Source organism: Epargyreus clarus, unplaced genomic scaffold, assembly GCF_041222505.1.
Source record: "Epargyreus clarus isolate Ecla_fem2 unplaced genomic scaffold, WU_Ecla_fem_2.2 ptg000017l, whole genome shotgun sequence".
Taxonomy (NCBI): Eukaryota; Metazoa; Arthropoda; class Insecta; order Lepidoptera; family Hesperiidae; genus Epargyreus; species Epargyreus clarus.
This window is the reverse complement of record NW_027332225.1, coordinates 11,679,203-11,697,323: the sequence shown is the minus strand read 5'-3', so window position 1 is coordinate 11,697,323 and position 18,121 is coordinate 11,679,203. Positions and strand designations below refer to the sequence as shown.

General features: G+C 36.4%; 1 protein-coding gene across 5 annotated transcripts in view; it reads right to left on the bottom strand.

Moving 5' to 3' along the window:
* LOC140748889 (protein fem-1 homolog CG6966) overlaps positions 1 to 18,121 on the bottom strand; it is a 103,097-nt gene that overhangs the window by 16,079 nt on the left and 68,897 nt on the right. The window contains exons 1-2 of one of the 5 annotated variants that reach the window (XM_073081790.1): positions 13,778 to 13,897; positions 3,361 to 3,608 (exon numbers count right to left, since the gene is read on the bottom strand). The exons of 1 other annotated variant lie outside the window; for it this stretch is intronic. In XM_073081790.1, the coding sequence (XP_072937891.1) occupies positions 3,361 to 3,477 (117 nt within the window). In that variant the 5' untranslated portion in view covers positions 3,478 to 3,608; positions 13,778 to 13,897. 3 more of the 5 variants (XM_073081791.1, XM_073081792.1, XM_073081795.1) reach the window with 3 other exon arrangements.

Genomic DNA, 18,121 nt, shown 5'->3' with positions numbered 1-18,121 from the left:
TTAACACAGTCAAAAAAAGAATTCATACCCCTGATTTTATCTTTTATGATTATATAGGGGTACTTGAAAAATAAAGACAACACTTACTTGTAAGAGCGATTTTTGGTCGTCGTCAAGTGGAACGTCATACCCTCCGGGGCTCTCATACGCTAAGGCAATGTTAACATAAGGCGGTGGGCATGGATTTTTAGGTCTTGAGGATCCCCTCTTTGCCCGGGCAGATTCTCGGTTGGTAAATATCCCCCGGATTTTTGATATTTATTCATCATAATATAATATTATTGATAACATTATAGAATAATGAAAAAATATATCATCCCACTGTTAAGTGGGTGATTACTTATGATTTACGGTCAAAACTGTAACTTCGGTCACTAGCCGAAATCATTTTATATTGTATCGACTTCAATAACAAGTCAACAATAGCTAGTCCAATGTGATTTTGATCTCTGAATAATAAATCTAAAAGTTAACGCAAATCATTCTACGATACACCGAGTGTGTGTGTGTGTGTGTGTGTGTGCACAAAATAAAAAAAAGAAAACAATTGGACTGTCGTTTAACCTGCGATTTTTGTTCGAAAGGCAATAAAAATCAAGATTTTAAATTACCTTATTGTATGTTAAACTTAATTTTGTTTATGGTACAGTACTTGTAGAATCTACAAGTAACACACCAATAAAGTAGAGAGTAAGTTACTATCGTGCTATAATGTAGAGAGTAAGTTACTTCGTAGTCCTTGATAGATGATACTCCACTAAACTTATGAATTTAAATAATACTATTAAAATAATTGACGTCATGAACATTGCAATGAAGGCAATAATAATTACATTGGAAATTTACTCTCAGAAACAGATTAGATCTAAATGAAAGAACCAATTGACCCGATTTACAGACGTCAGAGACGAGCGCACAAATTGAAAAACAAATAATACGGTTATTTTGAATATCGCTATTTTTTATAGGAAATTTAAATGAACACAAGCATACTGTTCATCTTGTGGTAAGGAATCACTGTTGCCCATGTCACCAACTGACCCACTGTTGGGCACGGGTCTCCTCTCAGACTGAGGAGTTTTAGGCCACCGATGCTCTCAGACATACGTAATCACCTTAAAATACGATTGACAAAAGTTGTAACAGAAATTAAAACTTCCATTGTTAACATAATATATCTTCAAAAATCTTAATGTGTTAAGCTTAAGCTTCATGTCTATGAAAAGAGAAAATACGACGATGATGTCTGATGACGAATTACGAGTATCTAACCGAATCGTATAATTTGTGCAGAGTCGATGGGGAATAGGAATATGTGGGTGAGCAAAATTCCGCAAACGCAACGTCGAAACGTCGCAGCGAATTCGTTGCGAATACGTAGATAGACAAACTCGCTAGAAAGTTAATTAACGGCGACTGTAATTGTAAATAGTCTAGAACTTATTTACACGTGACCTTAATCAACTTTCGCAAATACTGTTATCCTATTAATTAGGCACCGTGTAAAAGATAAGCGACCCCAAAATACGTTTGAGGTGAATTGTAAATGTCTAATAAGTTTGTGAGCCCTATTCCAATACTATTTTTATTCTATTTATACATATGCTATTCCTGTTCTTAAGGGTACCCGTTATACTATCGTAATTTACGCTTATATATACGATAATTGTCATTAAAATACAAAAATAATTCAAATGTCGCGAGATCTTTAGCTAAGAGTAAATAGTAGTAAACACAAAAAATAATTACTCCAAATATAATAAAAATATCATCACTCACCACACACAGCAATAAACAAATTCAAATTAAAAATTAAAAGCGAAACGACTAGAAATAAAATTCGTTATTTCTTCACAAAAATCTTTTACAATAATGAATCAGCGACGCGGTGTGTTGTCGAATTAAATAGCTCAACACACAATGCGGGAGCAGGAGCAAACGTCGAATTGTTTCACAATCAATGTGTCGATATAAAACAATATATAACAATTAAATTGGTAGAGCACGCGGCGTCGCTTGCGTTGATTAAATATTTCTTTAAAAGTGAAGCCTTTCTTGGCACTGTACACGACGCAGTTACCCCCCATAGGCTTTGTTTCAGCAATGTTAAGCGCTACTTTAAAAATTATCACACTGATACTTTGAAGAGCGTCATATGGTAGAGTCACTTAAAATTAAAAAAATCAAATTAGTCTTTGGTAGTAATAACTTATCTGCGACTGATCTTACGTAAACGCTAATAAAGGGAATGTACTTACGTACGGCGATGTACGTTTCTACGATTTAAACATTAGTATCAATCTAAAATGAATGAAAATCCTATTATACATTATGTCTTGGAAACCGATGGACAGACAATTTACTTTATAAAAATATATCCATATGCAAAAGAGGCAATAACCAAACAAAGGCAAACGAACCAATTGATTTACAATTTCACAATAACGTCGCAGGGTCAATGTCGCATTCGAATTCGAAAAAATAATTCACCTATTTTTTATGCAACACAGAGACAAAAACACATTTTAATTCATACTTATAAGAATTTAAAACGTAACTTTTAAATTTATTACAGCATATATTGAATAACAAAAATAAATATATTATGGCGGGCAGTTATTTATATAGATAGTATGGCAAATTATACACGACAATCAAAAGAACATTGACACCTTTTAGGCATGATCTTTGAATTGTATTTTTGTTTCATTTTATTATTATTCCAATTATCATTTTGTTTGTTTGATCCTCATGCAACGGATATATTTCGTTGACACTTATCGACTTTAACACTTAGGATTACACTACAAATATTAAAGCAGAACATTAAACATTTTTGGAACCATATACATTTTACCCCCTTTTTCCAGTAAGTACGATATCGATATAATAGAAAAGTAATAACAACAATATTTATCGACAATTTGAAATACTAAAAGATAAGAGTTATTTTTCACACAGACAGGTATTTTCTACTGACGAATGTATAGAAATATGCACCTAGAGCTATAACGATTGCAGCTAAGTCATAAACAATTGTATTAGCATAACATTAAATATTTAACAATTTAACTGGTTACAAAGACAGGAAATCACACAAAATTAATACCTAATAACCAGACTAATTAATAATAGAAATTAAAAAGTATAAAAAATAAGGCCCATCCATCAACGAATTGGATAGAAGGATCTTTATCAAACCAATAATGTATACTCTTTATCATTGTCTATTAATAATAGGAACAATTAAGAGCTCCTACAGGACCAGCATGAATGGCAAAGGATCAACTTAATAAAACCGGTAAAGTAACTAAAGCAATAACGGTATATTAACAACTAAGCCTACTAAATTTAAATTACCTTCTTAATACGCCTCAGTAAACGCCGTTGGCGACGCAACAAAGTCTTCCCGCAGTGTCGCAGCCTCTCGATCCATCGACTTCTCACTGGCACCAAGTCCCACATTGTCACCGACATTGTATCACATCACCACTTGTCCGATCACAAACGAACTTGACACTAATGGCCTAATGGATATCAATTGATCGCTCTCAGTGTTTCTCGAACAGATCGTATATTTACGTTGTACTTAGAAATTGTGCGCTAGCCTAAATTGACAAAGATTATACGATAATTGCTACGTAAGCACCGTTCTCGTTGTGTGTCATTAGCATCGTTATCTGCATCCCATTTTTCTTATTAAGTCTTATTATCTGTGTCAGATAATGTTTGATCCTACATCTATTAACGACCGACGACGATGATCATTAACGACCTATGCCGTATTTATATAGGTATATCTTTCATCAGTGGCCCAATTTTCTTATTATAAACACAAACAGCGTTGCAATTATTTCCAATAATCCTATACCGCATAAACCGCAATGCAACAATTTTAATTTATATTATACTTGAATAATAAAACCGCATTTTATTCACGTGCAATCATTTGCAATAATTTTTCCGATATTAACCATTAAGTATTTACAATAATCGTATTTAATAATTTATAAACTTATAATTTTCCACAAGTGTATTCCACGAAAGGACAAGGTTATAAATATAAAATATATTATTGTTGCATTTCGAAACTTGCTAGCTTTCCAAGAGATTTAATGCTCAATAAATTCTATATTTCTATAGAAATGTGTTACTATAGGAATAACGTGTAATTTCTTGCTAAAGCCTATCATCGCATTAGCATTACGCTTGTAAGTTTTCCCAGCTTATCCACGTGATAGACATCAGAAAGCATGTAATTTACAATATGTTACAATCACGGCATTAAGTACAACGTTCATAACAGCACAGTGAGAATGAGTACAATGAGTCCATAAAAGAAAACGCCTGATCAGTAGTCATGACTACCACTTATCATGAAAAGGATATTATATGAACCTATGAGTAATTCTAGTGTTTTATAGGTGCATGAAGCTTTTGTTGTCATTAAAACTAATCATGAACAAAAAAAATCGACTAATACAAAATTCGATCGAACTGTCTTACAATTTTCACCAACCTTTACTTACAGGTTACTTTTCCAATCTAAACTTTAAAGGAGGTCACACTTTTTCTTGATTATCAGATCGAATAGAAGAAAGGAATGAAAGTAAAAATGAAGAGTTATATCGATCATTCAAACGGGGCCAATATATCGATGTCACGTTCATCGATGCTCGTCGCACGCCACTTCAATGTCTGCGAGTGAAAATGTTTTGCGATAAGTTATTGACCGTTCAGCACTTTCGATCTACATTAAGTCACGTCACGATAAGACGACATCCATAAAGATAACAATACAAAGAAAAACTTTAAAATCAGCATTGTAATTGTGTTAAATATGATTTTAGTCTCAATCAACCACCACAATAAAACCAAATGCAAGAGACAAATCAACATTTTTGAAGCATAAGGTATACCAAAGATAAAGAGAAAAAGAAAAGTAAATAGTTGTAATACAGGATCGATTAATGTCACGTTCTTTAATGACGTCACGTGTCTGGTGTCTGTCACGTGTCATTTAACTTCGCGTCATTGGGTGAAGTATTATGACGCATTTACCTTACTTTGTAAACAGTAGTAACAGTATGCCCTCTAGCTTTCTTGTTTGATTTTACAAAGAATAAGACTTGCGATTTCAGTAGGTAATAATCCTTAAGTTATAAACCAGTATAATATATTGACATTACTGACACCGTTCATTTAATACTATCCGTGTCGTGATGTGAAGAAGCGCTTACCCGCAGGAGTATATAATAAAGCTTTCGGCCACATAACTGTTATTTAGTTTAGGTGTGAAAGGTACTCGTACATGTGAAGTTATCTAATTATTCTAAAACACTACTGTACGACCTAGATATGAAAACGTTACTCTATTTGTATTGTCAATATTACTAGAAATGTGACACATTTAATAACGTCAGACGTACAGTTAGGAACTTAACGCTTCAACCTAATTTAGAAGTAACAATACGCTGGTTCAAAAATAGAATGTGTACCAACTTCCAAATGTGAGGTGTTAATGTGCGCCTCAACTAATATTTCCGTGGTTCACCTTAGTTCTTGAATCAAAAGGTCATCACTGTTTGAAAAGTGTGTTGTGTCACTGACGCATTAAGGGTACCGAACTATCAATATTTGAACTACTTTGGCCGACGTTTGTTCTCGAGTCGTTGGTAATGTGATGTTTAATTAAATTACTATTTGGGTCTAGAGTTTTATATTACACGATGTATCACACGTACGATGCAAAATCATTTCTATTCATTAGTACTTAATAATGATTTTATAATTATATTATATATTTTATAATTAAGCGGCGGCCCCGCTATTCCGGGCTATGGTAGCGGCCAAGGTAACGGCGGGGCAGGGGGTGCTAAGAATCCCCGGAAGAGAGTCGGCTACCACACACGACGACTTCTGCACCTGGCAACATACAATACCAGGACACTGAGGACCGACGAGAAGATACAGGAGCTGGAAGAAGAGATAGACAAGTTAAACTGGAGTGTTTTAGGATTATCAGAAGTCCGAAGACAGGGGGAGGACACGGTAATCCTTAAATCCGGTAACTTGTTCTATCACCGGGAGGGCGAACACCTGTCTCAAGGAGGTGTCGGGTTCCTCGTCCACAAATCCCTCGTAAACAACTTGGTAACGGTCGACAGTGTGTCGGCAAGGGTAGCGTACCTTATACTCAGAATATCTAAACGGTATTCGCTGAAGGTCATACAGGTATATGCGCCGACGTCGACACACCCAGACGATGAGGTTGAGGTTATGTATGAGGACATAAGTAGAGCCATACATACCTCAAAAACCCATTATACCGTTGTTATGGGGGATTTTAACGCAAGACTGGGCGTGCGGAATGGTGACGAACTGAAGGTGGGGCCCTTTGGAGTTGGACAACGAAACCATCGAGGCCACTTGCTTGCCAACTTCTTGGAGAGGGAAGACTTCTTTATGATGAACTCCTTCTACAAGAAGAAGGCACAGCGAAAGTGGACTTGGATAAGTCCCGATGGTACCGTTAAGAACGAGATAGACTTCATTTTGGCAGACAAACGGCACATATTTAATGATGTCTCTGTGATCAACAGGGTGAAAACCGGAAGTGATCACCGGATGGTAAGAGGCACATTAAATATCAACGTTAAGCTCGAACGGTCACGCCTGATGAAGTCTACGCTCCGCCCAACACCTGTCCAGATCCAGGGCTCCGAAGACTTTCAAATTGAGTTACGAAACCGTTTCGCGTGCCTCGATTCTTGCGTTTCCGTGGACGATATTAACACCCAGGTTGTAGCAACTGTCCACGAGGTAGGGTCTAAGTACTTCAAGGCCCCCTCCGGTGGTAAGTCTCGAGTTCTCTCAGAGCATACTCTCGGTCTTATGCGGGAGAGACGAGAACTATGTGTGCAGTCTCCAACCTCAATGTCGAAATACAGGCTGCTAAATAAACAGATCTCCCAAAGTAGGCGACGCGATTGGCGTTCTTATAACGCTAATCGCGTAAAAGACGCTATTGAGCGAAACCGCGGCTCGAAAGTGTTCGCAGGAGATCTGTGCATTGGGCAGAGTCTGTTGACGAGGTTGAAGACCGAGTCGGGCACCATAGTTTCGTCTAAGCCCGAAGTTCTGAGAGAAATCGAGAATTACTACGGACAGCTGTATACTTCCGCACGAGTTCCAGCCCGTAAGATGGTGAACGACAAACGTGCCAAGCTGACCCGACACTACACCGAGGACCTCCCGGAAGTCAGCCTGTACGAGATTAGAGGGGCTCTCAAACAGCTTAAAAACAACAAGGCACCGGGAGATGACGGAATCACAACAGAGCTGCTAAAAGCTGGCGGGAAACCCGTACTAGTGGCGCTCCAAAAGTTGTTTGATTCCGTGATCAATAGCGGAACTACCCCGGAAGCGTGGAGCAGAAGCGTAGTGGTACTGTTCTTCAAAAAGGGCGATAAAACCCTACTGAAGAACTACAGGCCCATTGCGCTTCTGAGCCATGTTTATAAGCTCTTTTCGAGGGTCCTCACTAACCGTATTGCACGCAGGCTTGACGACTTTCAGCCTCCCGAACAAGCCGGATTCCGAAAAGGCTACAGCACCATGGACCACATACACACGCTCCGGCAGATTATACAGAAGACCGAGGAGTATAATCTGCCGCTATGTGTTGCCTATGTGGACTATGAGAAAGCCTTCGATTCTATCGAGACCTGGGCGGTGCTGGAGTCCCTTCAGCGATGCCAGATCGACTATAGGTACATCGAGGTGTTGAAGTGTGTATACAAAGCCGCCACCATGTCAGTCCGAGTACACGACCAGAGGACGAACCCTATCCAATTGCAGCGGGGAGTCAGACAAGGCGACGTCGTATCGCCGAAGCTGTTCACCGCTGCGTTGGAAGATGTGTTCAAGCTGATGGAGTGGAAAGGTCTTGGCGTTAACATCAATGGTGAACACCTCACACACCTTCGATTTGCCGATGATATAGTCATCTTGGCAGACTCGCTGAGGGACCTCAGTAAAATGCTAGGAGACCTCAACAGTGCCTCACAACGGGTGGGTCTTAAGATGAACATGGACAAGACGAAAATCATGTCCAATGTCCATGTCACACCCGTACCGGTAGTTGTTGATGGCACTCCTCTCGAAGTTGTCGACGAGTACAATTACCTGGGACAAACGATCCGGATGGGTAAGTCCAACTTTGAGAGGGAGGTCACTCGAAGAATCCAACTCGGCTGGGCTGCGTTCGGGAAATTACGGAGCATCTTCTCGTCCAAAATTCCTCAGTGCCTGAAGTCGAAACTATTCGAGCAATGTGTGTTGCCAGTGATGACCTACGGCGCCGAAACGTGGTCCTTTACCGTAGGCCTCGTTCGAAAGCTCAGAGTCGCTCAGCGTGCTATGGAGAGAGCTATGCTTGGTATTTCGCTACGAGACATGATTCGTAATGATGAAATCCGTAGACGAACTAAGCTTACCGACATAGCTCTCAAAATTAGCAGGCTGAAGTGGCAATGGGCCGGCCACATCGCTCGGAGGACCGATAACCGATGGGGAAGAAAGGTCCTCGAGTGGCGACCACGCGGAGGCAAAAGGAGTTCAGGCCGCCCCCCGACCAGGTGGACCGACGACCTGAAGAAGACGGCGGGAAACCGCTGGATTCAAAGGGCACGGGACCGGTTGGAGTGGCGCCAATTAGGGGAGGCCTATGTCCAGCAGTGGACCTCAAAAGGCTGATGGATGGATGGATGGAATGATTTTATAATGATATTTCATGCTTACGTACACGAAATGTTACTTCACAACGTGCACTGCGCAATTGCCTTTATGTCATTAGAGTTCAACGGTAAGTCTTGCACAAACTTTAATAAATGAGGTTCAATTATACTTGCATTGTACCGTTGAATGTCAGCCTAGATCCACACAAATCTCTCACTTCCTTTAGTAAATGGCAAGTTGCAGACGGCCATTAAGGACAAGTCTAGAAAGCGGGATCAATATTTCTGCGCATTTATTCACCTTTTACAGTTACTATTCTCCCTTACCAGTCTGGCGATGAACAGCAGTTGACCACCATACAAAGACACGTATGTATTTAAATTAACCACAAGTAAAGTTTGCAACGTACGTTATACGATTCAACCACACTGTAGACGTTACATTAACCTCGTTGAAGGACTTACTCCGCGGTCGCATACGTAATACATAATATTGTTATATAAACAAACTGTGTCAATATCTGGTGTCGGCAATACGCGGAGTTATGTTGACACGACATTTTGAGGACATTATGCATACAAAAATTTAATAAGTGCTAAATTGACTATCCACATGATTACCAGAATGTAGAAAGAGCGTGATGTCACGGTGTTGAAATATCTTTATTCGAAAAAACTAATCGAATATTAAACGTTTTGAAATAAAATATTTATAATTAAAATATTAAAAGATAAAAACGCAGTAGCAAATAAACGGCATGTTAGTAAGCTATACGACGCAGAATTCAAAGTTTGAAATAAAATAAAATAATTTTGAATTATCCACACCATATTAAGCTAGGAACGAGTGCCCAAATCAAATAGGAGATAGTCTCATATAAACAACACTAATCAAAACTACTCGAAATAATAATAAACCAGGAACTAACATATATATTTTCCATTTGCATAACAATGAAGAAATGAGAATTCATTTCGTTGTAGAGTCCTTTGCAAATACCGGAACTATCTCTCATATTAATATGACTAATCAAGTCCAAAGACATAAAGAAGTAAATCTACTTTTACATAATATTGAAGCAATATGAACTAATGGTAGATACGAGGTTTATGCGTCGGTCGCAAATAGCCCGGAAGTATCTGATAATCTAGCACATATCTAGATGCGAAGATTTTACATACATCATATTTTATGTTCGTGTAGAACGAGGAACATAAATAATTATATAATATTAAAGTGCAGCTGTGAACTATTGAACTTTCTACAGTTGCACAACTACAAGAATCTTAATGCATTTCGAAAAGAGGAAGTTTGCTTTTACGTTTGTTGTATATATTTGTAGTTTCGGTAATATTTGTTTCTGAAAGAATAACTCCAGGTTGATATCATAAATTTATTATAGAGCTATTATTTACTATAGTGAATATAGAATGTCAGTACTTGCACCTGATTCATATTTCTTGATGAAAGTTTAAATGAATAGTTTATTTTACCTATTACAGATTTCACGCATTTCACATCGATGAAATGAAACGTTTGTCTTCTTATCTTTTTTATTTACCATTTGACATATCCAGATATTTAGATATTTTAGATTATTTTGATATATCCAGGAACTCGAGTATTGATAAACAATTTCACATTGTAATTTTTTTCCTTATTCTTTATTATCCTAAACAATTATTTAAATTGTTTTCATTACAAAATGTGATTACGATGACCTTCGATAAAAAATGTCTATATTCATTCATTGAGATTTTTTATATTTATCACATAAACATTGTTTTTAACTTTATGTACGGCCTGTGAATCGGCGAAAGGTATTACTTGAGTAGCTGAAATCGTCTCAGGTGACATTTATATATCAACTGGAATGTTAAGAGAAATTTACTTAATTTCACTTAACATATATTTTTAAACAAAACTACAAGTACATGCGGGAGGATAAATGTCACACACACACACATACTTATAAAGCTCGATTGCGAGAGCACTATTCTTATTTCAATGTTATAACATTAGTTTCATAAGCTGTGTTTTAGTTTTAAGTGTAAGATAATGCAGCTTGCAACGAATGTTTAGTGATTTTACACATCTCTCATCGATCTCAGGTAAGTCTGATAGTTTCGCGTCTGTAGCTGCAGAACCGCTTTAAAACTAATATATGCATACCTTTATCGATTAAATTGTAATAAATATAACAATTTTTATACAAACAGTACATGTTTTCGTACTACCTTTCAGTAAATCAAGGTGACAGTGATAGCGCTATAAACAACTCAGATACAGGTAGTTGACGTATTGTTCAAAAATGTAAATAATTATATTTATCGGTTGAGATGCAGTACATAAAGTTATAAATACATTTTTGCACTCCCTGTTGTAAAAAGAAATAATAATAATTGTTATATTTCCAATGTTGCTACACAACAAACAGAATTACGGAATTCCAATAATAATCCTTTCAAGGTAATGTTTGTCACACGAAGTATATAACCATATAATATACTTTATTTCTTTACCAGCTAACACCGAGGATACAGTTCTGAACTCAAATTCAAAGATTTATAGTACTGTTATTTTAAATAAATAAAAGTCACCTATTATAAGGAAAGGATCAAAAGTATACGTTTACCAAATTATGACTTTCTAACCCCTCAATATTATGTTAATTACTAGGTCATTATATATAAATAGGCCATATCATAATCTGACTGACTTCAGTTCACCCAGATAGGGAATATTTTTTCATACAACAAACTGAAATGAAAAGGACGCGTCACGTCATTGTTGCATTGAAGGTCAATTTACACTTTTGGGGGTGACTTCGAATACATTGTAGATATTGGTAAATATTTCGTGTCATAACTTTTTATAAAATATCAAATTATGAGTCCATTTTCAACGTTTCCCTTTCGATTGCTTAACGTTTAGAACAATGTAATAATGCGTTACAAAAAATCTTTACTTTGAATACAAACCTAATTTGGATTTATGCTTCACAAGTTTGTTCTACAGCCAAAGTTACTCTTTGGTCTGCCGATAAGTGTGTCCCTGGGGAGACCGACAAAGACTACCCGTTGATTGGCTAGGACAAGCGAGTCACATAATGACAATATGTACTTATTCGTAGGCGTGGCTTTAGTAAGATTTACTAGACCATGGAGTATAAACAATTGGTCTGCAGCGGCACTAGAAGTGATCCACGAATTTAAGAAGAGATCCACAAAGTTTTACATGAACGAAATTGCAGGATTTTGTAGAGATCTTGATGGTCCGTGGCAAGACAAAAAAGTAGTATTACAACGGTCCAAGTGCAGTCATATTTGACTTCATTTACATTTGAATGTGTTTATGGCGGAAGAATAATGAGTATGTTATGGAAATCTGAATGCATTGCTACATTAAGCGTAACCTGTAAGTGCCACCTTTGGAAATATTGTGGAAAACTCAGTCAAGTAGGTTTCTTCATAATGTTTTACTTCGACATTAAAGTAGATAACAAATGGTGATACGAGTAGGTAAGGTACTATTTCTATATAAGAATATGTCATGTCGAGTATACGTGTGTGTATATATATATTTATGTATTATGATTTATGAACTTGCCTCACCTTTTTGCATTTAGTATATTGCAGTCACAGTCGAATTACGTGTGACTATGATAATTAATAATGTCATTACAATTATGCGTTTACAATTATGCGTAAATTAATGTTAATTCTCTATAATTAAATTAAACATTTCCTTTTAAGCTGATACGGTAGTCAAATATAATTCGTTAAAGTCTTATCTTATATCATTTACGTCTGTCTTGTGACAACATGCTTATACTGTATTTAATATTTGATAAATAAGTACGTGACTGAACTGAGATCACCATGGTATTACGTCGGTCTGTCGTGCAGAACATTCCGGTTTTGGTCTCAGTCAGGAAGATATCTAAGTGTTCTTTTATGTTCAGCAACACAACACGCTGCTGAGCGCCAAGTGTTGCAGCAACGTGCCGTAAAGGGTACTGCTAAGAAAGGCTATGTTTTCATGACACTTTTTGTCATGAAAACATCGCCTTTTTTGTTGTCACAGGCTTGTAGCAAAACAGAAATCAAAACAGAAATGAAATAAGTACCTAGTACCTACCTCTCTTCATATCTATCAACCCTGTAAAGAAAATTGTAATATTGTGTTTCTACATACGAACATACCTATATTATGTAGACATACATTTACACACAATCAGACAGTCATATTTGTAATAGTAGATAAGGATTATGTTACGTACGTATCGTATAGCGATTTCTAAAGCCTTAAGTTTTTGCCATTGCAGGAAACCTACCATTGCAAAGAATGACGTTTTTTTAATATTAGTATTGTTACGAATGATTACATACATAATTATTTTATTATTCATATAACTTTGTTATGTTAAAATAACGTTTTATATCTCATGAAGAACTTCTGTTTCTTGTATTTTGTAAATTTTAAAAGAAAACTAGATATTTTAGAGGTAAGAAACATTTTCCGATATCTATAAATTAAAATCACCAACACTTACAAGATAATCTGTTAAAAATAGATTCAGCATTTTAAGTGGTTAATACGTAGAGGCGGAGTGAGAGATATATTCTAATGTTTTTTTTTTAATTACGCATATATGTGTGTAATTGCGGTTGTAGAAGACAAACAAACGATGCAGATGTACAGTATCTATCATCTATCATGAATATCAATCTAATAAAAATATTTTATAACTGAGTAGATAGCTTGCGATATAGTTCTATTAACGAAATAACTTTCAATTACCATAGATAGACCTACTTATAAACCAATAGAAGCGTTTGCAGTTGAAAATACGCGTCATTACGATAAATAATAACCACAACAAAACAGTCACGTCAACAAAACGAAGTGGAAACTTGCTTTCTAATCACCCGCAAACGCAAGTAGAGAATATTGGCTCTTTTCAGATGCAATAACGCACAGGGGAGACACAAAATGGGACGCACATAACTATGGTTAACACGGTTGCACAATTTACCGTTGCGTTTGTGCCTCGGCCACACGACCGCTCAGAGCCGACCCGACTACAACACTGCAGCCGCCAGCCAATCTTTCTTTCACCGGTTACACAAGATACTCTTACATAAGACGCCTTTCCATCCACTGCAGCCCGTGTAGCAATTCGGTTGATCGATCTGATGACCGATCGGCGGACTCGTAATACGCTCTTTTCGGATGTGGTACACGCTGGGGGACCGGTCGCTAATGGTGTTTTTAGATCACCGCTTTGTTGACAAACAAGTTGTTACGGAAATAAAATAAATTGATGTCGGTTTCTTCCTTTATTACGACGTAATTATTAAACAACAAATGGGGTTGCTATCTGCTTGATGGTTCGTATCACAGCATTCCTTGGTAATTCCCATCAACCCCTTTAATTAGGCTTGGAAGGCAGGAAGTACTGACTGACCACAGATGCGTTGCTTTCCTCAAGAAGCACTTTGGAATGTATATTGCCTATACTTTTCAAATCAAAGAAATTAGTGTTTAACACGACTATTTTAAGGCAGAAGAATCGATAAAAGTTATTAAAATAACTTTGTAAGGGGCCAATCCAGCTTAATTAAACTAAGTTACATCTGTAATAACTACGTTGTCATATTTGAATAAAGATAATATACCCAAATATAATAAGTCGTCATATTCAAATGAGATACTCTGTAGACACTAAACTGAAAACCTATTTCATGTTTCTCAACCATCGATATTTTTCACTACTTTAATTTCATTGGTTACCTAAGACAAAATACTATATCATCAAAAAAGTATACGTAACTACGTACTAGTATAGTAGTAGTAATAAGTATACTTCGTCATGTTGTGTAAAATATTTACACAACATGAAATCAATATATTCTCTTAATCAAATTCTATACTCTTATTTAAAACATCGTAGGCTTTTTACAACAATTCATCGACCCTTATATTGTCAGGTTCCTGACAGGATTTGTCTAATGTTAATCATCTGTTTACTACAGGACTATTACCACAGTTATAACTCTTCAGGCTAAATAAACGAGAATCCTACGAAAACGACTTTTCTACAAATATTTACTTTTAGAGTGAAGAGTTTTTTAATATTTGTAGAGCCCCCATTATTTTATAGATGAAAATGACACTTGCATATAAATGCAAAACTTTGCATTCGAAAATTTTATTATTTTAGGTCACACACGTACCTGACCTCTTCCTAGAAATTAATATTAAGAGACTTTCTAATCATTCATTCGAAGGTGGTAGAACCCTTTGTGGTTCGACTCCGGCGGCATCACCGCCACACCTATTTCTACCTAATAACAGCAGTGTTAGGCGCTGCTGTGTTCCGGTTTGAAGGGTGTGGTAAGGGAGACAGACTTTTCCGAGGCGTTCCAGCTTAGTCCTCAGGGGTAGCGGCGCATCTGTGGCCGACCTCAGGTAGGAATATCTAATCCTATCTGAGGTTGATTACAAATGTCCACGGGCGGCAGTAGCCACATACCATCAAATTGACTGCATGCTCCTCTGCTACTCCTATACTATAAAAAAAACCCTAGTAACTCCGGCTCACGATCTAATTGTTTGTTGTAATTTTGGTAGGTATAATAAAGGTATTACAGTTGTATAAAAATATATTTTCAAAAAGGCGTAGTAAGAAATGGTCTAGACAATCTTAGACGTTCAACAGGAATAACATCATTGATAATACAAAACTAAAATGTAATTTACACCAATGTCACTCGAATAGACATAAAGGTAGACGGATTTCATTATCACAAATAGCAGTATTCGTCAAGTCGTAATCAGTGGCAGTCGCAATTATAATGACAATGGCGCAATCAATCGTTTAAGTACCGCCAATAAATCAACGACGATCCTTATAGGTACAATACGTACGGCGGTATTTCCGTTGACTCATACGCTTTCCGCATGCGTACCCCATTCCCCCTTATTTCCTGTACTTTCACTCCTTTGTGGTTTCTTGATGTCGCTGTGGCCTCTGAGCTCTCTGACCTCTAACTGAACAGAGTCGCTTGATTCGTTTGAACTTTATAGCGATAAACACGATTATTGACATGTTTATGTATAAGGAAATCGCTCGTGGAAAGTTTAAAGTAGAATATATAAACATAGAGAAATTAATGAAACGTTGTAGAATAATTAATACCAAAAAGAAAACTTAAAGAGTTCTCTGCCTCAGTCCAATTTCCTAAGCCGTTCACTTATCTGCAAGGACCTATAATAAGCGGTTATCTTTTATGCTCTTTTTTATTTAAAACAAATTTTATCAAAACATATTTAACCTATTAAGGGATTGTTTGTTGCATCCTTGTTGTAACATTTTTTTACAATACGAATTACATTAACATTATGTAATAAAAAATCGACTTCAGTCCAATATTGCCACTTGAACAACTTCCTACAATCTTAAAACTTTATTTATTAGGTAGTTTTAATACATCCATGTAGGTAATAACTGCAGATGAATTTTGAAAATTTACCACGAACGCAACAAAAACAGAAATAAATAATACAACCGCATTGTTTTCCCGCCAAGGCTGTGGACCGCATTGGCCTTCGCTAAAATTTATATTTCTGTTATGTAAACAATATCTTGGCCTAGCCTTGAGTTATTTGTGCAACTTAGAAATAACACAAATCAAAATATAAAAGAAATAATATAATTTGTAAAAGTGGTAAAGGACTGAGATTAGTAAATCATATAAAGTTCTTTAGAGCTGGTAAAAATACAAGAAATTGTCAACCTCTGATTTTTGTAACTCATATACATATACGAGATGCTACATATATAGAAAAATTGTGTAGTCTCTACCAGCCGATACAAAGCACGCGCTGGCCATTGCTCTTGAACAATCATTAAGAGATCTATGTTCACCTAGGTTCATGCCCACTACTGAATATGAACAGTATATTCTATGCCTAATGTCATTTTTAAAACAGAAAAATTGAAAAAATAGAACATATTTCACGAATCAACATGATATTATCAAAAAAAAGGAGATGCCGGGATGCCGTAGTAGTCGTACCAAATATGGTTCTGCCACCTTTAATCGGAAACGTATTTATAATTATACGATGTCAAAAGTACTATAATAAATCGATGGTCTTTACGGATTGCTAGCCTTCGCAATAAAACTTCTGGTTTTTACGAAGACTATTGTCGTTCGGCCTTTACAAGTTCACGCCTTCATACTTCATCACAGTGTTTCTCAAAGTGGGCGTTAAAACCCCAAGTGGGTGCTAGCCTAGAGGGTAAGCCTAGAGAAGGGCAGTAAAGAGCCTAGAGAAATTGATCCCCCCATTTTCCCTTGGCAATTTCTCTTCATTATTCCCGATATTTTTCTTAAAATTTTAAATTCAAAGCAAATACGATTATTTTGTTTTTATTCCTAGCCCTTAAGATTAATTTCCCTAAAAATATTTAAAAATTTTAGGTACCGTAGAAAATAGTCGTTTCCAAAAATTTGAGAACCTCTGTTTTCTTCGGACGTATATGAAAGACAAGTATGACCACAAAAAAACTAGTCTGTATATTTAAGGAAGATTCGCAATCAATACGAAATACGACCTCAATTTATGATGACAATAACCGCTTTCCGTTTTTATTTTTAAGTATCAGTGTAATGTTAATGTGATAATTTTATTATTAATTCTTCATGTAATTTTCCAGTTATAGTACCATAATATTGCAGTCATAATCATTAGTCCAAGTATGTTAAAGAATCTTGAGAATGATGTAAAACGACGACACTGTGAGGTGAAATAAAAAGGCAAACATAAAACTGTGCAAAAAAAATTGCAAGTGTTCTTCGATTACGTGAGTAACGTATTTCACAAGCTTTTGCTACAAACTGCCTAAACGTTACGAAAACTAAACTTCTGGATCTAACGAAAGCTTTTACGTAAAGCTTACGAACAAATAGGCCCTTTCGAGTGTTGCGTAAACCTCCTTACACACTGCGACGGAAACAAACTTGCTAAGATTTATTGTTTGAACAAATATTTTCATATAGAGATGCAATTATCAAAGAGAAAATATACGGATCGGCATGGCCCGTTCTGGTACCGACTTCCTCCAGTTATTAACCGCAGGGTTCTAACACCTTCTATTTTCACCATTTACTTTCTTCTATACATTTTTTAAAAATACTTAGGATTAATTAACATTATTTAATTGGTTGACGTGATGAACAATGTCTCTTTGGGTCTGGGAGTGTTCATTATTCTAGAAACTAGTTTAGTTTATGTGAATACTAGGCTACCCTGGTAGATTATCCACAAATATAACGCAGTTACGCCGGTCACTACAGGGCACAAAGTTGCT